General features: G+C 39.1%; 1 protein-coding gene across 1 annotated transcript in view; it reads right to left on the reverse strand.

The window, feature by feature from the left end:
* COL24A1 (collagen type XXIV alpha 1 chain) overlaps positions 1–24347 on the reverse strand; it is a 118767-nt gene that overhangs the window by 22768 nt on the left and 71652 nt on the right. Inside the window, 18 exon segments of the mRNA XM_014307434.2 lie at positions 131–187; positions 1442–1495; positions 2270–2323; positions 3223–3330; positions 3789–3842; positions 5351–5458; positions 6054–6107; positions 7346–7399; positions 7609–7662; positions 8649–8702; positions 11550–11603; positions 12710–12754; positions 12863–12907; positions 13164–13217; positions 18599–18652; positions 19392–19445; positions 20066–20119; positions 21846–21899. Coding sequence (XP_014162909.1) covers positions 131–187; positions 1442–1495; positions 2270–2323; positions 3223–3330; positions 3789–3842; positions 5351–5458; positions 6054–6107; positions 7346–7399; positions 7609–7662; positions 8649–8702; positions 11550–11603; positions 12710–12754; positions 12863–12907; positions 13164–13217; positions 18599–18652; positions 19392–19445; positions 20066–20119; positions 21846–21899 — 1065 coding nt within the window.

Raw genomic sequence — 24347 nt, forward strand, 5'->3', positions numbered from 1 at the left:
TCATTAAAGGACCATCATTCTATATTTTTGTACTGAATCCTGAGACTATGATATAAAGCTTCAGAAATAAATGCATTTGCTCTTGTCTTGAGATGCACTAGTATAATTTTTTTGAGAAAGAAAGACCTACTGGTTCACCTATGGGCCCAGGTAGTCCAGGGACTGTATTGTCTTCACCTGGGTAACCCTAAAGCAAAGAGAAGTATTAAAAAATGTTAACTTGGAAGTTCAACTTCATCTACCATTCACATAAGTTCAAATGCCAATAAAAAGCAGAGAAGATGTTATATAGATGCTAAAAGTGAATATGATGCTTATGGTTTAATATCATGGATATGGTGACTCCATTTTAACATTCACCTAAATGTCCCAAAGACATTAAGGACTAAAAAAACCTAAATATCTGCTTTATTCTCAAAGGCAGCTATAAGAAAAAACCCCAGCTAACTGAATAATATCCATGCAATCATGCCCCTGTTTAATGAAAAAAAGTATAAACAGGATATTTGACAAGGGGAAAAAAGAAAATTTCTTCCACTATTTTGAGAAGTACACTTAGCAGAAAGAAAAACAAAAGTGCAGAAGACTCCAACATTAAGTCTGAAGTGGATTAAAATTTAAATATTAAATAACTGCCATCCAAGTTAATAAACAAAAGATTATATATTCCAGATGATACCTAGCAATACTTCCACAGTACATCATTTTTCAGAAGTGACCCAGCAACCTAAACACCTAGCTGTCAACCAATCAGTTTTCAGTTTTTGTTTCTTAAATCATATCGAAACCTATTTACAACATCAGCCACTAAATGCCTTTTCACAGTATTTATTGCAAAACTCGCTCCAGGCTGTAGCTCTGTGTCACGGGCAGCTCCAACCCAATCTTCATGAAGTGAATCCATGTACCTGCCCTCTTGGGGTCACAAGGGTTTCAGTCAGCATACAAATCTGTTTTTAGGATTTGAGACTTGAGATAAAAACAATAAATTTGACACTAAAATAGCAGTACTGAGGCCATATCCTGTCCCTAACATTTTATTTTAACCACAGACATTTGTCCATCCTAGCTGGACTTTCAGGCAAATCTGTGGATGTACTCACAGACTCAGAGTTAAGTAAATATTTAGCTGGTTCTGCACTGATTATTTTTGTCAGCAGTGCTCGCTGAGGGCAGTGCTGCTGTCTGATACAATAGACTGTGTTCTGTACAATGGGTACCTTGTGCTTTAAAACCTCAAACATTTTAACAATATAATTTTGGACTCCAGCTCTGAATGACCCATTTCCTCACTTTGCATTTCTTTTCCTAGTCTTTGACAACACTAACAAATACTGCAAATGGTGGCTTTTGCTGCTTGCTGTGGAAAACAGTGGGTGTGCAGTAACATTTCCTCCCTTTATAACTTCACAAAACACATCAGTAAAACCCATGTTCATACCTTTTCTCCTTTGGGGCCTGGGGGCCCTGAGGGCCCTGGTGGACCCTGGTGACCCTAAAGAAGCAAACCAAACACAAATTATTTTAAAACAAATAATTAAAAAAATAATTAATTCCAAAATTTCTTTTAGCTACTTGCTACATTTCTTTTTCTTCTTGAAAACTATTCTAAATCATGTTATGACAACAAAATCAATGGCAGAATATTTGACTGTGTGCAGGAAAAGCTCTGTGCACTTTGGGAAACTACATGTTCTGATAGGGCTTAATGCAGGTGATGGGAGCTGGGCTGGTTCTTGCTTCAAGGCTGGGGTCAGTGATGAGTGGTTTTGTTTGGAAAAGAGACTGGACAGTCTGCACTGTAAGAAGATGACTCAATCTATGATGATTTTCACAGCTATTTTTCAGTGAAAGCCACAATATCTTTATGTCCTTCAACTAACCTCATTCAATCAGTTTCTGTTACTGAAATGGAAACTACATGGCCAGACAGTAAGCAGAGGTGGTGGTGTTTGCTGAACTCTCTTTATAATGAATAGCTGTAGTAGTTTTAGAGGAACTTTATTCAGAAGGGGTGAGATACTTTGGATAAACAACAGTTTAAAGTTTATGGTAAAACCCCCCTGTGAGCAAACTAACAAAAACCAGGCATCCTTGCTTAAGGCTAACAGTTCTGAGTAGGCAAACACACCACATAAACATACGTGAGTATCTGGCTGTCCTGAGAATATTTGTGTAGTCTAGATACAGATTCCTAGGATATTTGAAATTAGAGTACCACAGAGTTACTCTGGGATGTATGTGTACATGAATTCAGTAAAAAACGTACCCCATAACCTGGAATTCCTGGCTCTCCTTCAGGTCCCATTCCTCCTAGATGTCCCTGTTAAATGCAGTAATCAGAGAGAGAGAAACGAGCTCCTTTGCAGAGTGCTACAACAATGCCTACTATATAAACTAAGCACTTGGGAAAATCTTGAAATATTGACATTTGACACCATGGACAACTTCCTTGTAGGTCCTACTTAATTTATTAAAGAATACTGGGCTTTTCATTTTTCTGTGGAAAAACTGGTTAATGTTTTGAGTCCTAACCTTATAGTCTTTGTGCATAATTAAATCAAAAAGATCTGAGCTTTGAGAGGTGAGGAAGAACTCTAAATGCTAGTATGCTAAGGGAAGCAGGGGGGTGGTCATCACCTCAGAAAGTTGACTCCTCTTGAAAATATTGGCCATTAGATAGCAAACTTTGCTTCTGTACTTCATGAGCTCAGGAGCACACTGCTGCATTCAGTGGTCACAGGATTGGACAGAGACAGGAACTTTGCCTCTCTAGCAGGGAGCCTGGATGCTTCTGTGCATCTGTCACACAGTATGGAGGAAGCTTGTGGAGCTTGCTATGAAAGGAGCTAACAGTTAATGGAATAGACTTAATTCAGTCAACTTTGGACCAGATTCCTATTTGATAGGAGCAGTAGTCTTCATGTGAAGTGCTTTGTTTCAGCCATGGCTAAGGCTGATGGTATGTGATAGCAAACCCCTTGATTTTTGTTCCTGGAACTGGAAAGGTTTATAAACACCCACAGCAGTGAGGTTGTATGTGGAGTGAGAGACATGAGAGTTCCATGGTATGCTCTGCCATCCCACTCCCATAACTGCCAGATGACCAAAAGCTTGAGGTGGCTCCTTCCAGGTCCATGCCCCAGGTTTCTGTCTGGAAAGGTGAACAGGTCTCATTCTGATGCTGAAAGAGCTCTGTAAGTAAGCACGTTTTGTACTAACCATGGGACCTCGAGTTCCTCTTGCACCTTTAGGACCAGTCTTTCCAGGTTGGCCAGAATCACCAGCAGGGCCAGTTTCTCCTGGAGGGCCAAGCTGCCCCTTTTCCCCCTGTTGGTATTATTGTATTAAAAATACTCAGAGATTGACACTAAGTTTCAAAATGCAGTTGATGCTTAATGAAAATGTGTAACAGCATTATTTAAGAGGTATGACATTTACTATATGTTATTTACTGTAGTTATTAGAATGTCTGAGCTCAGAACTCTGCAGTATAAAAGAGTCTCTGCTAAAGCCTTCTCATTATGTCTTTGTTTTCTTTTAGTCAAAGCTTGAAGCAGAAATTGCCCTGAGTTACAAAACCATATCTTGATATAAATTTAAATTTCCTAAGACCTTGAATGTTATTGATTGCAGAATGATGACAATTCTAATTGCTATGGCTAACAAGTAAAAAATTGGCTTGAAGCATGACACAAAACAGGGATAGTTTTGGTTCAATGGAATTCTGTAATGTAAATTTGAGCTTAGATAAAAGGAAGAGAACTGGGGAAGATGAAAAATACTACCTTCTTTCCTAAACGGCCCCTCTGACCTGGATTTCCTGGTGTTCCTTCAGGGCCCTATAGATTTATTAGGGAGAGAAAAAGAAATGCTTGAAAAAGGCCTGGGAACATGTTTAACCTCTGCTCCAAAATGCATAACTAAGTAGGCTTTGGTAAAGCAGAGAGGTGGGAGGAAAAATGTCATTAACTGTGTCTTCAAGCAAGTTAGTAGAGCTGTTTCAAGTTATAGCATAAAAAAGTGGGCAAGTTTCAGGGATTATTTATCAAAGTAATGGAAATGCACTGCAAATAAGGGAGAAAAAAACCCATTAAATCTTGTCCACACAGAAAATGTTACTTTACAGATTTGTGAAGCTTATTTGTTGCTTTGTAAGCTACTGTTCAAGGAAAATGTAATGTTACTCTCACCTCCAATGAAACACTTAGACAATGGGCTATAGGAAAATGATTTCCATGTTTAGACTAGGATATTATGATCTGTCTGCATCCCTAGAATGAGGTCAAACCAGAACTGTGTTGTGTACACTCCCAGATGCCAGGGAGGACGATTGGAGAAGAAGGCAGCTCTACAGCTGCCTTTGGAACATGTAGAACAAAAACGTGAAAAATCCCTCCCTAACCACATCCTCCCAAAAATCGAATTGCCAGACCTGCCTGTCTCACTGAGGCACAGAAGCACTGCTGATGTTGATTACTGTACACAAGTATAATTACATAAAGTGTAGATATGCCAGGGTTGAGCTGTTTTACAATAATTTCAACATATGAAACTTTCAATGTTCCCCAAAACTACCAATTCAAAATAGAGTCAAAGAAACAAAACTTGTTCTGCAGCGCACTAAAGAACACTTTTTTCATTTCCTAGGAAAGTAGTTCACAGTGAAGAACCCAGAACAAAAGACAGCAGAATGTAGCACTGATGCTTAGAGGACAGAGTGGACAGTGCTCCCAGCTGTGAACAGCTGGAGCTCCAAGCAATGTTTTGTCAGACCCCACCATCACATAAAAGCTGCACAGAAGGCAGCCAGAGGACTGCAGATGAGAACATGATGGTTTTTGGTAAGGGAAGCTGGTCTGATTTAAAGCTACAATACTTGCTTTGGAAGCTGTGCTCCAAAATTGTTCTCATGAAGAAGTTGCATACAATTTCATGGATGGATTTTAGTTGCTAGGAGTGATGCCAGAACAAATAGGCAAACTGACCTAACAATGTTGCCTGTGAATTCTAATGCTTGTCTACTATTTGATCTATGTATGTTTGATGCCACATTGTTTGGAGAGGAGAGAGCTGAGGTGAGAGGCTCTAGGTTGTGTGGTACATGTGTGTGTCTGGATGACAGATGGTGAGGAACCACTATTTGCCAAGAGATCCCATATTTAAGATAGGAAAAGCATTTGTCTTCTTTCTCTACCAACCCTGAACCACATTGGAAGCTTATTTAAATACAGTCATCTCTAATTACATAGAAAACCAGCAAAATCAAAAACAAAGGAAGAAAGAAAAATTAACTTTGTTTACTAAAAGCAAACAAGCAAGAAGTCCATTTCAACCTGAAAATACGTACAGGAATTCCCATTAGGCCGGGTTCACCAGGGGGCCCAGCAATTCCTGGTAATCCCATCTCTCCTTTTTCACCACCTTCTCCAACAAGTCCCTGGTCTCCAGGGTCTCCCTAAAACACAGTAAATAACACCCAAAAATCTCTTAGTCAGCCTGCTTCTACAGAATTACTTGTTCATAAGAAAAGGGAATTCTGGATCTCTGAATCTGAAAAAAAGCCCACTGAAACTGATGTGAACCTTACCAGTCAAATTCAGATCAGGATCTAAGTTGGGGTAAAGCCCTTTCTATCCCATTTCTACACTCCTACAGGCACATTTTGCCTCATCCATCACAAAGTATCTGAGATTGTTCTCTATGACATCCCCTGTGCTGGCACCTGCCACAGTCCCTGGCACAGCACTGATCCAATCTGGGGAGCAGAGCAGCCTTGGGCTTGCTTCCTCCAGCACTTTAGTCACCACAGACAAAAGCTGTACTCAGGTAAAGCTTGCTTTTCTTTGTCAAGCTATTCAGCTTTGCAGCCCTTGCAAGCCAGATATATACCCAAAAGATACAGAAAAGCCTGTATTTACAGGACTCCCTATGTTAAAACTAAGTGCACTCAATGGGCTTAGTTGATCTGGTGCTGACCTAGGATAAAAAGAGAGATTTGGGTCCTTAGACCAATTAGAATACTTTACATCTGCTCCAAAAATTTAATGTACCTTTGGGCCATCTTTTCCTTGAGCCCCATCTTCTCCTGGAGGCCCTGGTTCACCCTTATAGAAAGAAATAATTGAAAACAAAGTTATTGCCTATATTTCTTGATTAGTTTTATAGATGTTTATTATCTTTTAGACAACTTCTAGTTGCTGTTGCAGTTTATTTATCTTCAATGTCACAGCCCATGAATATCCAATACAAGAAAACATAAAAGATGATCAGCATTAGAAAAATGAGGCAATACTATGCCCATATAACCCTGGAGATTTAGACAGTGGCACTGAGATTTTGCTTGGATTCAGAGCATATAACATGTAATTACAGTAACCTCAAAAATATACCTCTTCTGTCCTGAAACTTCCATGTTTATGTGGATAACTACTATATTGGTATGTTTACTGTAGGGCCATTTACCATTAGAAATATTTCATCATTATAATCACAGAATCACACAGAATCATCAAGATTGAAGGAAAGCTTCAAGATCATAGAGTCCAATCATCAGCCCAGCACCACCATAATCATATTCCCAAGTGCCACACCCAGATGCCTCTCAAACACTTCAAGAGACTGTGACTCCACCACCTCCCATGGCAACTTATTCCAATGCTGAACCACTCTTTCAGTGAAAATTTTCCGTCTGATCTGAAGGTTCCAATCTGAACCTCTCCTGGTACAACTTAAGGCCATCCATTCTATCCTTTGTTAGCTGGCAGAAGAGACTGACCCCCACCTAACTACAGCCTCCTTTCAGGTAGCTGTAGAGAGAAAGGAGCCTCCTTTTCCTCAGGTTAAACAAGCCCTGCTCTCTCAACTGCTTCTTGAAATCTGTTCTTCAGCAGCTCCGTTGTCCTTCTCTGGACATGCTCCAGCACTTCAATGTCCTCTCTTGAACTGAGACCCAGAACTGGACACAAAGCCCAAGGGGCACCTTAACCAGTGCCAAGTACTGGGAAAAATTCACTGCCCCGCTCCTGCTGGCCACACCATTGCTGACACAGGCCAGGAGCCCACTGGCCTTCCTGGCCACCTGGGCACAGCTGGCTCATGTTCAGATGGGCTGTTGACTAGCACCTCCAAGTCCCTTTCTGCTGAGCAGCTCTCACGCCACCCTTCACCAGCCAATACTCTTTTTACCTTGCTACAATATTACACTCAATTTTTTCTTCCTTTAAAAAAGAGGCTATCAGAAAATAGCTTATCAAATTCTTCCATTAAATCAAGATTTCTCAGCCTGCACTTTGTTCGTTACATTCTTCTCTGTTGTGGAATAAGCTTTGCATCCACAGCTTACCCTCAAACCTTGGTCACCTGGTTCTCCAGCCTTCCCAGCAGGTCCAGTGTCGCCCTGGGTATCACAAGGAAAATCATTCCATTTTAAAGGACAATATTTTTAACAATGACAGGGTTTACAGCTGATGGAGTCATCATGACAATAACACTATTTCTTAATGGTCTGTCACTGTCTACTTGGCTAATGAATCAGAGCTCTCTGATTTGCTTTTATGAGAATCTGAAAATATAAACATCTTAAGAGGGAATAATTTCAACATTTACCTTTGTGCCTGGTTCCCCCTGCAGACCAGGTTCTCCTTCAGGGCCAGGAGGTCCCTGAATGGTAGAAGAGCTACTGTTACATGGTCACAGTAATAATTTTGCAACAACTAAATAATACACCCAAAACTGAAGCAGAAGAATGGCCTGAGACACTGGAAAGGATGAAGGTCTGAAAAATCAAATCTAGACAACATAGTTCTTTGCTCTTTCTAGAACCAAACAGATAAGAAAGGAGGGCATAGAAGGAGTTCAGGAAATACAGTGTGGGTCAGGAACATATTGAAGACAGCAGTATCCCTAAGCCTGTACGTTTCACCATAAATTACTGCTGAGCAAGCATCTATCTTCTGCAAATCTGACTGACAATTTCAGCTCTGTTTAGGCCTGGAGCCAAGTAGACCCAGTATTTGGAGAACTAAACCCTTTTTGGAGGCCTCAGCCCCTAATGAGTTGATGATATCAGACTGCTTTTTGTAACGTTTACACATAAAACCTCTTAGTAGTTAAGTCAGAAGTCTGGATTTTGGGTGACTGAGGAAGAGCTTTTCTTTGAGTAAGCCAAATCCCTGCTGCTCTAAGTGAGCTCATCCCTCAGGTACTTCACTACAAATGCTGCTAATACATTCTGTCACATTTCTCTCAATGAAATATTAAAAATAAAGCAAAAAAACAGAAGCAGAAGTGAGCAAGAAGGCTTTCTACAGCTGCTTTCCTTTATCTACAGATTGAAAGAACATATGATTAATGGTGTTTTACTGCTAACTGCAAGGAGAACAGTGCTTTCAAAAAAATTGTTTACCCAATTAAACATTCACCTTCTATGACAAATGTCATAACTATGTGCTCAAAGACAGTGCTTACAACAGAACAATCTACTTATTTTAGACATTCTCTGGTAACAGTTTTAAGTAAGAGTCTCTGACAAGCTCATGATTTTTAAGTCAGCTGCAGGTTTATAAAAATTTTTTATAAACATATTGTCCAGGATTAGTCAGTTGTTTGAGTACTTGTAATTGATATATAAGTGATTAAAATCTCACCTCAAAACCTGTTTCTCCAATAGGGCCAGCATCCCCTGGTTGTCCTCTTGGACCCTGGCATTAAACAAAAATTTGGATGCATTATTCAATTAACATTAAATTACATTGTAGAGTGTTCAATTTGTCTCTTCACAACTCTTCCAACTGGAATAAAGAAATGTATTTCATTGTCCCTCCTCCTGAATCCAACCGTGTATCCAAGTCCCATGATGGCATACAGTACCAACCTTGATGCACTGAAATAACATCTCAAATAATAGCACAGATATCTTTTCTTTTAGATCAAAAATAAATTATTATCTGAACTAAGCTCTTCTCTTGACCAGCTGAGACTTTGTTTAATTAAGGTTTGTTAGACTGTCTGGTTTGCTTTGTGGAAAAGCCTACAGTCTGGTATGGAATTAACTGGAAACAACTACTTCACCATGGACAGGACAGTCACTGAGGCATAACAGACTAAAGGCTGGAGCCTTCTTAGTAATATTGATAACTATAGCATAAGCATTTTATGATAAGCCTTACATGTAAGGAGTAAATTTACTGCAGTAACAGGATCATTTCCCAAAGTGGCATGGTGAAATTCTCTGCACATGTAAGATCTGAGCTCGCAGAGCAGGATTTGTGTGCTGGGAGCAGAAGCTGCCTGTAACAGCTTACAGCTGATTCCACTGTGAATGTATGTCCAGACAAGTCAGCTCTCTGCATGTAATCAGTCTTTGAACTTCAAGGAAGTTCATGTCTATTTATCCCTTTGGGACTCATCTGTGTCTAAACATGTTCTAAATTCAAAACATTTTCTTGATCTACAATTCTCCTGTAAAAGAAAGATGCTGCTTCTATTTATGACAGAAGCCATTTAAATAAATATTTACTCTTATTTTGTCTCACTTCCTCTTCCAGACTCTGCATATGGTTTTGCTCCTCCTGATGACCTGTGAATATTCTCTTCCCTTGTAAAAAAATGTAAATCGTATCTTACTGACAGAATTCCAGCAGATGCATCTATTTTACCTTTTATTTTCATTTAAATATGAACAACTAAAACTGCAGTTACTTCCCTTTGATAATTCACTTTGTCCTAAACTAAGTTAATTGATTTTCATTTGCAGAAACTCCATGAAATTCCACTAGTCAAGTGTCACAAAGCTTCAGTTTGCTTCACAAATCAAGTATTTCTTCATATTACCATGGAGATAAGGCTGCTGCATCAGTAATGTATCTTTCTCCCGAGACTTTCAGACGCCAAAATTTTACAGCAATATGGGAACACCTTTTAACCATTCACACCAGGTAATTTGCAAAGGATTTTATTGAAATGTCTGACAAGTAGATAAAGTTTGAGTGCAATTTAGATCAATCCCGTTAATACAAATAGTTGTAATTGCTCATATTTCTCTGCTCCTCCACCAACAATTAGGGCTTTTCTGCTCTGTGTAGAACTGGAGACAGGGCCAGAAAAGCTCAGCAGCTGGCTTTCACACAGTGACCAGCTGACAGAGGATGAAATCAAGCTGCTTGGATAGGCAGCTAAAAAAGAGCCATGCATTTTATTGTGCAATATCTTCTGTCATTTTATCACTTCTTTGTAGCTCCACAGACCTTCTTCTGAAGATATTTTACTCTTTCAGTACTTGATAGAAAAGATACCCTGTTCACAGGATAAGTTTTTCTTCTGACAGTGAACATGTTTCTATGATGGTGAGGACAGAGAAATGCAGACCACTTAGATTAGGTAAGGCAGACAGGCATGCTATTCGATATGAAAATTCAGTCTTGGCCAGAAAATGCAGGAATTTGACATATAAACCTTTGATTATAAGGCTCTCAGATGTTGCAACATGAAGATAAGATATAATAAATGAAAAAGATGAAGTAACAGGAATCCAGCGATAACTATTGGAAAAACACATTTTCTGTGAAATATTTTGCCATTCCTACAGGTTGGGAGCTCAAGTTAAATATGCAATTCTATCCTAAAGAGAATTTGTTGGGGTTTTTTTAGCCCTCAAAATGTGCAATTACTTTCTGTAAGCATGGATTAGTAGAAATAAATATTATAAAAATACTAAATACAGATAATACTAAAATTAATACAATTTTTATCAACACTTCACTTCTGAGATTTAACTTAACTATGTGCAATTTACTGTGCAAAATAACTCTCCAGAAGCAATGTAAACACACAATTTTTAACAAGTCTATTAGATTTCTGCACCAGAAAATGGGAGCCTTCTCCCAAATCCTACTTAGACAGCACATATTCTTTTCCTGTATTTACATAATCTGATTTACCCCCAGAGATGGTGCTGCAATACTTTTCCTGTCACAGCTATATCTTGCAGCTCAGTGCATTTATTTGCTGCAGGTTCTTCCTGATCTCCTGTAACAATATCAGCCACATGAAAGTGAGCGTGGCTTTGACACAGCAACAAGAATCCATCCAGCAGAGGAATGTCTGAGGTTTATTACAGCAGCCTCTTGAAAATTTAACCTGCCAAATAGATGTGGTCCCTGTGCTCCTGAACAACAATCCTAAGGTTTGCCTAAAAAAACACCTCTAAAGTATTGCCACATACACTTACCTAATCCATAACACAGATTTCTACCTCAGTGTGGTGTAAAGCCACATTATACTGTGGTCCATGCTCTGTTATGCTCTCTTGTGCTGTGCCCCCCTTACTACAGAGCTTCCCAACAAGATTAACAGGTCTCTATGGACAAGTTACACTAAGCAAGGGAGGCAGACTCCAGCTCTGCAGTTTTGGAGCAATCACCCCACAATTCCTACCTAACCACAGCTGGCAGTACTGGATCTTAGTAAAATGGAGCTGTTGAGTTGTCAGGGAGCTTGCATTAACAAATACATGGAAAAACTTTGAGCAGGCATAAGGATCAACTTACTGGCTCTCCCATTGGTCCTCTGTCTCCTGTGGCTCCTGGAGGCCCAAGCAAACCCTGGAAGATTAAAATTAAAAAAAAAAAATCACTGGAAAGAAGGTCCTTCATATTCTGAGCACAGCCACGTCCTCTCTTGTTTTTGCTTACACAGTAACTAAGACAGAAACACCCATGAAATATGTGCAGCCTTTTCTGGTTGACATGCACTGACATATCACTGGCTTCTGTGGCAGGTGAGGGAGTCCTCAATAAGTCCTTCCTCACTTTCTTTTACATCCAAATGAATCTTAGCTGAGCCACCATTTACCAGTTCATTGTAATCCTCCCTAGATCCATGTGCTGCGTGTATGTCCAAACTGCCCTAGGGGCTGTGTTTTAGAGAATCAGGAAGGTTCACAGCACACTTTTCTCTCTGCTCAACTTGCCTCATAGCATTTCTTTCTCACACTGTCTTCTAGAAACTGTAGCTGTAGGAGTAATAGATCACTATCCTGTACTTTGCAATAAATGTGCTATTAGACATCATTTCAGCCTCAAGAGATTTTGCTTCGTTTATTTCTGTGAATATAAATACATCTAAAAGTTCTAGTGAATGAAGAGGAAATGAAAACCCCTTGTGTCAAATGTGAGAGGCAACAAGCTCCTAAATCTGAGCAGAAACTGCAAGAGAAGTATGGTGACAATCAACATTTTGAGTTTAAACTGCAGAACAAAATCACCATCATCCCTGCTTTATTTTTGTTTTTTTTTGCTTCTCTCTTTGTTGAAAATCCAGTACAATTTGGACTGACTGATAACCTGCTTTGTAAAAAAAGCCTCAAATAGAATACATTAGATTTCCATTCAAAAAAGCACTAAAAGAAGGAATTTTCTTCTATACATGATATTCATTTAACACATTTCTACATTTATCCCTACACTGATAACACACACCTACCCCAAATTCTATCTATCTAAAGAATTATTGTTCTTTGTTACAACGACTTTTATCCTTAAAACTGCACCTCTGTCCCTGGTTCTTTGTATGAATAAATACAAACCGTCAGAATTTTCCAGCTGCTCTGAAAAAGAGAAACTTCCTCATACCCAAGTGTCAAACAAAGTATGAGATTTTTTGGATTTTTTTTTTTTTTTGTAGAAGTACTAGCGAATTTTATACTCACAAGTGCACCCTGATCTCCTCTCTCTCCTGGATTTCCAGCTTTACCCTGGTTAAAGAGAAAAATCAAAAGACAATTCAAGTAATTTCCAAACACAGCTCAGAAATCAGAGTTACTGTGTTAAAGCTTACTACAAGCACTGGCTCCAATACTTACAATGAGCCCAGGAACTCCTTTCTTTCCTGGACCACCTCTTTCTCCCTGATAAATAACAAACAATGTGTAAATTCTACATACATTTGCTTGATAAGCTGCATGCAGTTACTGTGAGTTTAAATGCTGGGTAACTACAGAAAATGCTTCAAAGTACCTGGAAAAGCCAGAAATTTGCAAATCTCTTGGATTAAATGGAACTCTCTGGCTTCTGCCATGATGGGCTGGAGGTTTTTTTGTTTACTTTTCTCTTTTATGGTCTGCCTCAGTGTTTTATATAGTACTGAGCAATGCAAACACTCACCTTAATACCTTCTGTTCCCAGTTCTCCTGGAGGACCATCGAGACCTCTTGGCCCCTGAATATTGAACAAGTGATTTGGAATACTAATTATGCATTATTTTTGCTGGTCATTAAGGAGATGTTAAATAAGCTTTAGGAGAGGGGAAACATTTTGTTAGCAGGAAAACCAATTCTCATTTTGAGTCAAGTGTGAAATAAAGCTTCAAAGAATAAAGTAAGTTTCTGGTTTGTTGAATTATGAACTTAAGAAGAAAGATTTTTTAAAAAGTATGTAAATAAAACATTCAGTGTCCCTGCTGGAGCCAGATGGCCGGCTGACATTTTCTGCTCTTTTTTTAATCCACCTTGTACTCAAGCAACATGGACTTAGAGGGATTTAGATGATCACTGGATATACAGAGTACTTGCTTTTGAGCACATTATAAGATGTATATACAAAAATTAATCATGCTAGTAAGACTGAAAAAAGCAGATAAAATTCTTCCACTAGTAAACCAGTTTGAGGCAAGATTAGAAGAAATTTATAATTGTGAACTATTGTGGTCTATTGTTAGATTAAAATGTTTTTGTAAATTAATCTTTATAAGCAATAGATGAACAAAGATAGCCTGTTATATTATTGTAGCATAATATAGCAAATACTTATTGCGAAAACATTTGGAGTTTTATTATTTAAAATTGGTAATCTAAATCCATTAGCTTACCAGCAAATGAAAAATCCTTAAATATGTCTTGAGCAAAATGGAAAATAATATTTTATCCATGCTGACTTAGGAAGTTATTTCCATAATCCTAAAAACCATGACTGTTTAGGTATGGAACGCTAAATTAAAACCAGTTAATAACAACTTAAAACCAATGACCACTTCAAAGGAAGATCTAGATAAGTATCAAGACAGGCTCTTTACAGCAGTGTGCATTGGGAGGATAAGACAGAACAACTTTCCTGGTGGCATTTGGGCTGGGCTGGCATCAGAAGGAGTTAGCACACTGCTATGGCAGTGCCTGGAGGAAAACAATCTCCATTTCTATGGTGAATTTCTGAGTTGTAGAGAACCTGACATCTTGTGTCATGGTTTATAGTGAAGGGCATCCAATCGTGACTGATTTTCAATCATATAAATGTTCTAAATTATAATAATAGTGGCTTGAAAAATGACCTTGTTGGAAGCACATCTGAGTTAATTTAGTTTACTTTCCCTCCAAAAAAATATCTGTGACTTCCATATCTCTCTTGAATATTTTGAGAGAAAACATACCAGAATTTGTTGTCTCTGACTCGGACTCAGTGATCAATATCAAAACCTCTCTTGGAACACTTTTCTCTAGAGCAAAAGGGAAAATGGCTGACTGGTAACTCAGGAACTGAGTGTATCCAGAATCATTTAGGCTTTTCTCCTGAAATTAAAACCTCTCAGGAACAGGCCTTTCCTGTGAGCTGATAGATAACCACAACACCTGGCAAAGCCAGAAATATCCCATGAGAATTCATCTGTCATCATTTCAGCACTGCTACTTCTGGCCAGCACAGAGGAACACAGAAAGCATAGGAAAAGGAAAAAGGGCAGGCAGGGAGAGCTGAATGAAATAGTCTGTAGTTTGGGACACAGCTTTTGTGAGGCAATCCTTGGGCTAGTCTGGTCACCTTTTTTGTTCTGGTATAAGCCAGGACTGATCAGTTACAGGCATTTTTTTGGGCTAGAGAGGAAAAGAAGCTACAGAAGAAAAGAGGCTACAGAAGACAACACTGAGCTGCCACATGGCACTCAATGTGAAAGGTCCCAAACCAAACAATACTGAAGTCTACAGAAAAAATCTGTGACTTCAGTGCCCTCAGAGATTAGAAACAAAACACTAGTGGTGTTTTCAAAGATGAAGAAGGCTTTTATAAAAACATCTATATTGGGACTCAAGATTATGCAATTGTGTAACTCAATTGTTGAATTGCTACATAGCATAATTCAAAAGAAAGCTAAATGTCTCAATCAAATTAATTTCAGGTTATTGCTCTTCACTTTTTTCTGTCACTGCTATCTGTAACACAGATATCAGTTGTGATGAAAATTTATTGTTCCCTGATCTGAAATGTTTCAAAGAACAGGAGGAGAAGAGCCAAGAAGAAACGGAGATGGAGTGAGGACAGGTCATTCAGCTGTGGGGCTGGAAGGGACAGAACCTCAAGGAAGACCTGTGGAGGAACCATCTATGGTGACACAAGGAAGGAGGAAATTGACAGCATAAAGTTAAGCAACTGCAGCATAGTTTTAGATTTTCTCAGACTTTTTAGATATGTGACCTGTCATTTCTCTTTGTGTGCTCTCCACAGGGCTGACCAGAGGATAGAATCCCAAGATTAGATATTCAAGGAAGAAAAAGGACAGGTTTCCATTTTACAGATTTGTGTAATAGGGAATTGTCTTTCTAGGTTTTATCTTCTATCATTTAGAATTACCAGATTAAGTCTTTCAACACTTCTGACATAATTTTAATCATAAAGAGGATCATAGCTTGCAGTTTGAGAAACAGGCCTGTCAGAAGACTGCACAAGATTCTTAGTCTGTGTTATGCACATAACACACCAAAACCTTTCTGGCACTCACACAGATCTCCATTTCAGTGGAGTTCACCTTGAGTTCGCCTTGGAGTTCATGGCAGCCCATGACAACTGATCTGATCACTAATAGTTAAGCAAAAAAGTCTACCATTTAAAACGCCAACCTTCTACTATATAACTTTGAATTGAAAGCAAAGTAACAGAAAGCAACATGATCCTCTGGGCCATGCCTTCCTTTAGCCAGCCACAGAACAAAGGGCAGGAATCCAAGGGAAAAGCAATTTAATATCCTGACAAAAGCACACAATAACATTCCTATAAACAGTATGGTGTGGCTCCTATTGGCAGAGATGAAATGGATTGTACAATTTCTTACTATAGCTAGTACAGAATGAGAGCTATACTTGATTTGCCTGCTGTTATTTAAATTAGGTTCCAAGAGAGCTGGGGAGTGAGGCTGCCAAATGATTGCTACTGCTTTTTTCTTTGGCATGGATTCAGCTCTGTTTCTAAAATGGAACATTTTACAATGAAAACTCTAGGATGATCATCTCAGAAAAAGTTCATCTAAGAAGGTAAAAAGCACAATTTAACTATTTTTGTTCTTTCTCGTCCTGTTTCCCAAATACCAGAAAGCAGAAATAACACAAACACAATATATAGCTATTTCTCTTTTTAGTGGCTGATATGGGAGAATATTAGAAATTTACTCAATAGAATATTAGAAAGAATATTAGAAATTACCAAATTAGAAATACCCAAAGACTATTAGAAATACCCAAAGAGTATTAAAAATTACTCAATTTACTCTCACTTCCTTCAAACAAGTGAGAGAGATAAACATTCAGTTATCAATGAACCACCCTGGACACCGGACACTTGTTTCACAAGTGCACACAATTTGCTAAGTTCCATCTTCCCTGTGAGAAATATGAAAGATATCACTCATTAAAACAAAGCACAGATGTCCTCAGGCAGCTGAGGTTCTTCATGCCAGTTAAGTTAAGAGCAGAAAAATTACTTCTTTTGAGCTTTAAAATACCAAATGCCAATCTGAAGAATACTAAATGCCAAGACTTTTAGCACCTCTTGAGAATTTTGCCTAGGTCTCACTTATGAAATCAATCTAATGATACAGAATCTCTTCCTCTCAAACTAGGAGCTACAGTTGTGTTAGTCCAAGATTATGGCATGAAAAAGACTGAAGAAAAAGACTGAAAGCAGTCTCTGATGTTGTAGTTTATGTCACACATTAGCAAAGACAACAGAAGATCATGCTTACACTGCCAGGCTTCCAGACTAACGCATTTCTTCCCTCTGGTCATGGAAAGAAATTCTTTCTCCTACATATTGATACTCTCACCCTCAGTGGCATTCTGCCATTGTAGTATCTACAAAATTGCGCTCTCCCTCTGTGTTTTCATGAGATTAACGCTAAAAAAATAAAGTGTAATAAACCTTCCACATGATTCTAGCCAAGTGCATCAAGTCCCAAGCATGAGCTGAGGAAGCTCTGAGCCAGTGCTGTTCTCAGTGGCATATTCCCTGAAATCCCCCAGGGTGAGGTGCTCCATAGGCTCCCAGACAGGCTGCCTTCAGCTGGCCAGAGCTCCTGGTGCACTGCAGAGTGAACAGCTGGATACTCTCAGACAGGAGTAACCGCTGGGTAAGCTTGGATGCAAAACCATTGCTGAAAGGTCCAGAATTTACGAAGTGAAGGATTCCATTCTGTGACAGTGCACAAGTAGAGGGTCAGTGTTTCTAAGACTTCTCACAGATTCCAGCTGTGAAGACAGGATACATTTTTGCTTCCACACAATGAAGGGAAGTTTCCATATGCTTCCATTTAACTGCTGTATCTGACTGTGCTATGCATTTTCTGAGGCCTTCCACACAGAGCTCTGGGTTCTGACACTTCTCCTTCTGAATCCAGAGACAACAAACCCCAGGTTTCAGGGCACCTCAGATATTTTCCCTATGTGAGATTCCACTTTTGGTCTGATATTTTGATCTTGAGAGCAGATAAAATTCTCAGTGGCCTCAGTGAGAGTTTGTTCTCAGAGCCTGAGGGCCTGGGTCTGTTCTGAGAGCCTCTTTCATGAGACACTCTCAGTCATGCTGGGCAGAGGCAAAGGCATAAACCACAATTCCAAAACTGGACTTTCACTGAGTTTGGGATATTTGGGATTTATTTTGAGTGATCTTTAATGACAAGCACTGCACTCCATGATGTGCTGCCAAAATCATAGAGACATATTTATCAGGAATAAATGGAGCTGTGAAGACACCCTGGGCCAGCCCCTGGTATGAGCTGTACAAGTCTCTTAGGAATCATGGATATGGCGTCAGACTGGGAGGTGAGGTGACAGACACCACTAATGTGGGCTTTGGATCAGTGTTTTGTATACAGTGAAAGAATGGTTTCCATTTCCCTGATAAAATGAAATGGAAATGACAATCTAACAAGTGCAGGTTCAAAGTTTTGCACACAGTATCTTCTGATTACACTTCTGCCTCCCTCAAAACTGTCTTTAAGAGATTTTGATTGTATTTCCAAAGAACTTAAAACATTGAAATAGCCCAGTGGTAGTTATAAATGACAACTTTTGCACGTTTATGTGTACAGAAAAGAGTCAAGTGGTCATCTTGGTTCTAGTTTAGCTCTCAGCTGGCACCAATGGCAAAGCTCATTGCACTGTGAGGAGAAATGAAGATTCATACTGTTCCCTCCACAGAAATACAAGTACAATCTATCTGATTTCAGTACAAAGGAGTTCAGTCCAGAGGACAAAGGGAGCAGCTGTAAATGGGTTATATTCCAGATTCATCTTTGCAGCACACCACTCTCTGCTCTAAGGAACACAAGGAGCATTGGTACTTACTCTTCTTCCCTTAGGTCCCTGTGGCCCTGAAGGTCCTCGTGCCCCTGAAGGTCCCTACATGTCAAACAAACTTATTATTCATTGGCTTCTAAGCACAGGTTCCTCAAAATTACAAGGCTTATGCACATGGAGCAACAACCAATGCAAGAAAAACAAATCAATCACTTTCACTCATGGTTCAAATTCAATTAATCGTGTTTGTACAATTTATGTAGAAAAATCTAATTAACAGACTCTATGCAACATTATTCTTACAAAACACTGATGTGACTGTTGGATAGATTACTTCTAATATCCCAAAATTTTCAGAAGATACTTGTATTTCAGCAACATTATGTTAAAAAGCATGAATATTTTCTGAAAAAAGGTTAATTTTTTTTATCTATGTTGAAGACCCACGGTAGATAAATTATATCAATTATACATAGCAGATTAGAATATAATTTATTTTTTATTAACAATGAAACTAAATACATAATGAATCTATTCATACTCTATTAGGCACCAATGAATTTTAAAAATATTATGCAATTATTAACCATCCTTGCAAAATTCCATTTCCCTACTTGTCTCAATGGAGTGATTTTTAAATGGATGAGTAAATCATATAATTATTTTTCCCTCTCTCATAGATCATCCTGGCAAAATGAACAGATTCTGTCTGCATGGGTGCATTTTCATGACAGTTTTATAGATTGCAGTACAAACGAGAAACCACTCTTGGCTTCACCAAAGCAAGACAATTTGAAAATAGTTCATTTTATGTCAAACCAAAGCACCACCCTATACCTACAGGTAATCCTTCTGGCCCCACAGGTCCAGGGCCTCCTGGAGGTCCTGGATAGCCCTAGAATTAAAATAAACATAGAAAAGACAGAACAGTTTTATCTAAATTGCTATTATAGCAACAGCCAAGCCTACAGCGCATTTTCTAGAGAACTTCAACAAGAACATGGTAATGGACGCATGTATGGTCTGTCACTTCTGCAGCCCAACAGCCTTTCATGGAGTGACCTCTGGGCTGCATGGAGTGCTGTGTCCTGCCTTAGGACAAGGGGGATTGCCAGGAATCCTGTCCTCCCACAGGAGTGGCACCCAGGAGCTGTTTGGGAAGTGCTGGGCAGTGGAATTAGAGGTGATGCTATTTACTACTCTATCTACTAGAATAGCCTGGATTACCTGGTTTACACAGGAAATGGTTATTTTACTTTCCCTCCTTTTAATTTCCCCTGCTTAGAGCCATTTTTCAAAAATGCAGCTGCTCTGCTACTTCATTCAGCAGATCACTTTGCACTATCACTGCTGCTGAGGGGATAAAGCCATAAAATGAAACTTTATAGGGACTATGCATCATAAATACTGCTCTCCCGTAGGGTCTGCAAAGCTAGAACTGTGCGAAATTGTTTTGGAGACTAAAGTGCCTTTAGAAGTAGCATAATAGTGGATTTTACATTACTTGTAGCTTACCATGACACCTTTTTCTCCAGGAGGACCTACAGGTCCTGGACTGCCTCGCTCGCCCTTCAACAACAAAGAAAGAGAAGAAAAATAAAAGAACATTGAATATTTCCCTTTTGCTAATGTCCACTCAGCACACCTGTCAGTGCATCATACTATTGGTTGAGAGACTGCCCTTCAGAGACAGTGCAGAGACCTTTTTAAACTTTTCTTTTTTTAAATTTCTGCATTCTTTCCTCCTACAAGCCTATCCATCTTTTGAAAAAAATGATAAAACTGAATTTATCTGTCTTCTCTTTTCCTAGAAGACTGAACAAGAGATTTAACTACATCAGTCTCTGAGAACTGCTGCTAGAAGATGTTTTCTCTCTGCTGGGTGCATCATATTTATGGTATGTTCCTTAATCCATAAAATTCAGGACAGCAAATGAAGAAAAAAGACTTCTTTTTTCTCTCTCTTTTTTTCAGTATGTGTTAGGAAAGCACAGCTGTAAAAGGAAGGCCAGCCCTTCAAGAGCTGCTGAAGCAACTTCAGTAGGGGAAGCAGGAAGGGTATTTTCCAGTCTTCCATACCTTTTCACCTTTCATTCATGTCACATTCAGCCCAAATATCAGACTTAGCTGTAGATTATCCTCAGAAGATTACTCTTTTATTACAAATAGTGCACATGACAGAGTAATAACACTACAATTTATATTGTATACTGTAATTATGATGGAAATACATTTGTCATTTAAATCCACACAGCATGTGTTACCTTGCACTACTTAACCCACAGGAGAGGAAGAATAAATTCTACAGAAACAGCACAGCAGTGACAATTATTGCACCATGAAGAAGCTTCCTTCTATTAGCTGATGATAAATTAATTAGTCTTTTACTGCCTTTCCCCTCTCCTAGCTAAACTAGCAGCAGTATCACAAGGTAATCTTTTTGGGCCAAATGTAATTATGAAGAACAAGAATCCTTTGACATGAAATTCTAAGATGACATTATCACTAAAACCATATGAGATTTGTCTAAATCTAAAGCAGGGCTTTCAATTGATGTATTTCCTTTCACAGATTATATAAATTATAATCAGCTTTTAATGGAATTCCTAATAGTAGATTAAGACTCAGTCAATAAAATATCTAAGTAGCAGACACCAGTCTAGGCGAAATAATTCAGCCCTGCAGGAAAGAAATACAAATGGTGCTGCATCATTCTGACAAACAATTATGTTTTTATCATAATTGAAGCTGACATTCAGTCCAGTAATAACTTCCTGGTTTTCAGTTTTAAAACACTTCACCTAAATAAAACCATGTCAAATACACTTCAGCTATTTATACTGCTCTAGTCACGTTGAGTCTGCCAGGCTTTGCTTTCACAAACACAACAGTTACTGCACAGCAGACAAAACTCAGGCTTGTCTTTTTTATTCAGTTAATGTATACAGCCAAGTTTTACCTTTCTACTTTTTTCCTCATTATGTAGTAGTGCAAAACTAGTGAGTACTGTATAAAACAAGTATAATGCATGCCAGTTTGAAATAACAGCAGCATAGTAAAGTGATATAAGAAAGGTATCAAATCTGCCAACTCCAAATTAACTGTGAAGTAAAATCAAGGATATCAGATACATACCTCAAATAAGAACATTTGGATTACAGGTTTTTAAATCCCCATGCTCTGAAATAGCTACAGGAATATCAGCTCTGACAGCAGTCAGTAAATGATCTCTCACCAGTACTTTATCACCCCAATGGTTTTCAAAGCTGCTGAGTAGTCAGATCCATTATTATACCTTTTCACCCAAGTTTCCAGATGGCCCAGCTTCTCCAGGTAAGCCAGCTGATCCCTGTATAAAAAGAAAGGAGACTTTTGCTTGCATGATGTCTATACTAGTTCATGGCCAGCAGCTCTCCAGCAACACAGCAGGGCCCATTTCTCCCTCACAGAGAGCCCTGTGAGACACAGCAGGGCCCATTTCTCCCTCACAGAGAGCCCATATCAGCCTAAGGGCACCCTGGGACAGTGGGGGCTGCAGGGGGTACCGGGCTCACAGGGACCCTGCACCTCAGCACAACTGCAAACAGCTGCTGACAGGAGGGAAGCTGCATCCACTTCATCACAACACCACCCTACCAACTCAGATCTGCCACTCAGCTCAACCTTGCACTGCTAAAAGCTTTACAAACATACAAATAAAGGTGATAATTGCTCTGCTAGTGCTTCAGTCTGACCACAAATTTCAAAAGGCATAAATTCAGTGGAACAAAGTAAAATGCAGTCAAAACAAACTTATATTGGATCAGATGTTGTCAGAATTTTCCCTTCAATAGTAGTAGCCCCAAATGCCTTTGAATTCAGAGGATCAGAGCCTTTCAGGCATTCAAAAATGAAATAATTCTCTCCTGAGGCTCTCTCACAAATTTCCACTGGATAGAACAAGTACGACCACATGGGATGGGAAACAGGAGAGGAAGTACTTTAAAAAACCTTATTCCCAGTGCTTACAATACCTACTTTATTGTGAAAACTAAAAGAAAAAGAAATTATAGCACAAGGTTCTAATTGAGAAAAATATGACACAATGAGCCTGAAGAAAAAGCACTGATTGCCCAGAGCACACTGCAAGACTGCTCTTGGAACATGGCAGAAATGTGGAAGCTCCCAGTAATGACATAACACACAACTGTATGATGTCTGTATCACTTTAAAAAAGGGAAAAAAAAAAGAGAAAGTTATGTCAATTCACACATTGGCATTGCCATCTTTATGTGTGCAAGAGAAAGTGATGTCAATTCACAAATTGGCATTGCCATCTTTATGTGTGCAAGAAGGAACTAGCATTAGTAGCACTACACTGGCATTGAAGTACAATTTGGGGAAAAAAAGGCATTACTTAAAAAAATTAAAAACGCAGTCTTTATCTGTATAATCTGGATACAGTTCAGCCTCAAGTCCTTTAACAAAACAGGTGCAAAGTAAGTAGAGATTTTATGATTACTTGCTCTCTTGGACTGCTAGCTATGCTGGAAATCCCACAGTTTGAACATCTGGCAAAGAGCCAGCGATACAGCTACTTTTGAGGCTGACAATACTGGCACAAATCACTTTATGTAAGGAACTAAAGAGATAAGCAGGCACCTCTACGGCCACTGGACTGATATATGATGTGTGGGAACTTGTGTATTATATGTCAGAACTGAGATGTCTCTTGCCTTGGCAGCAGCCAGAGATGGGTCCTGGTGATACTGGCACTGAGGCAATGGCCCCGACGTCACTGGCAGCAACGAGGGACTTTTGTGATGGATTCTGAGAGTGAGAGCTCCCAGACAGAGCCAACAGTAAGCCTCAGTAGCAGGCAGAAAGCTGTGAGACAAAGAATTACCCTGTACTCTTGCTTATCAAGGTAAGAGGTGTGGAGGTACAGTTTCAAAATGCTAAAGATTAATCACTTTGATTCCCCTGTTCCAGAAAGAACAGAAGACATAATTAGAGCCAAGGTGAAACTCAGACTCCTTCTCTCCCCACAGAGACACTCCTGATCTCCCACCCAATGCCATGCTGTTTGCAGGACTGAAGATGCTGATCAGAAAGATGGAGAGCTGTGCCTTGCCCCAGCAGTGAATCATTTAATATACAGCTCTGCTCAAGTTCTCTTTTCAATTCAGAAGTACTGTATTCCCAATCTGGTTGCTCTGGGCTGCAAGAGCAGCAATGACTAGGAAGCAGTAGCTGTGAATGTGCTCTTGTATTCCCTAGCACATTAAGGCAAGGCTATGGCACCCTCCAGAGAGAGGACAGAAACTATTATAAGTTATATAAGTAACTATTATAAGTTATTATAACTTTCTGTTATAAGAAACAAAGTTTCTTATACATTAGCTATTCCTCAAAAGTAGTTAAGAAAATTTATGGCCAAAACACTAAAAAGGCTGATAAAAAGATGCAAAAGAAACTTGGCATACCTGGAATTGGATCTCTATGGAACGCAAATCAATAGTCAAGATGACCAGAAGTGAAGCCAGTGAAATGCTGAAAGCAACAGGGACTTCAGAAGGTATGAAGGGGAAAGAAATTCATGACAGGTTAACTAAATGTTCTTCCATCCCTCTATTCATAACAGAGGTCAAGTATCTGAGACTGAGAAAATGCTAGGGGGCTGGTATGCACACAGGCAAGAGAGCCAAAATACTTACTTAGGAACAGAATCTTGAATTTCAAAAAATTAGTAGCATTCAGTGAAAAGAAAGTACAGAGAGCAAAACATCTTGTTCTGTCAACATATTAGCCATAAAGT

This window comes from Geospiza fortis, unplaced genomic scaffold (assembly GCF_000277835.1).
Source record: "Geospiza fortis unplaced genomic scaffold, GeoFor_1.0 scaffold403, whole genome shotgun sequence".
NCBI lineage: Eukaryota > Metazoa > Chordata > Aves > Passeriformes > Thraupidae > Geospiza > Geospiza fortis.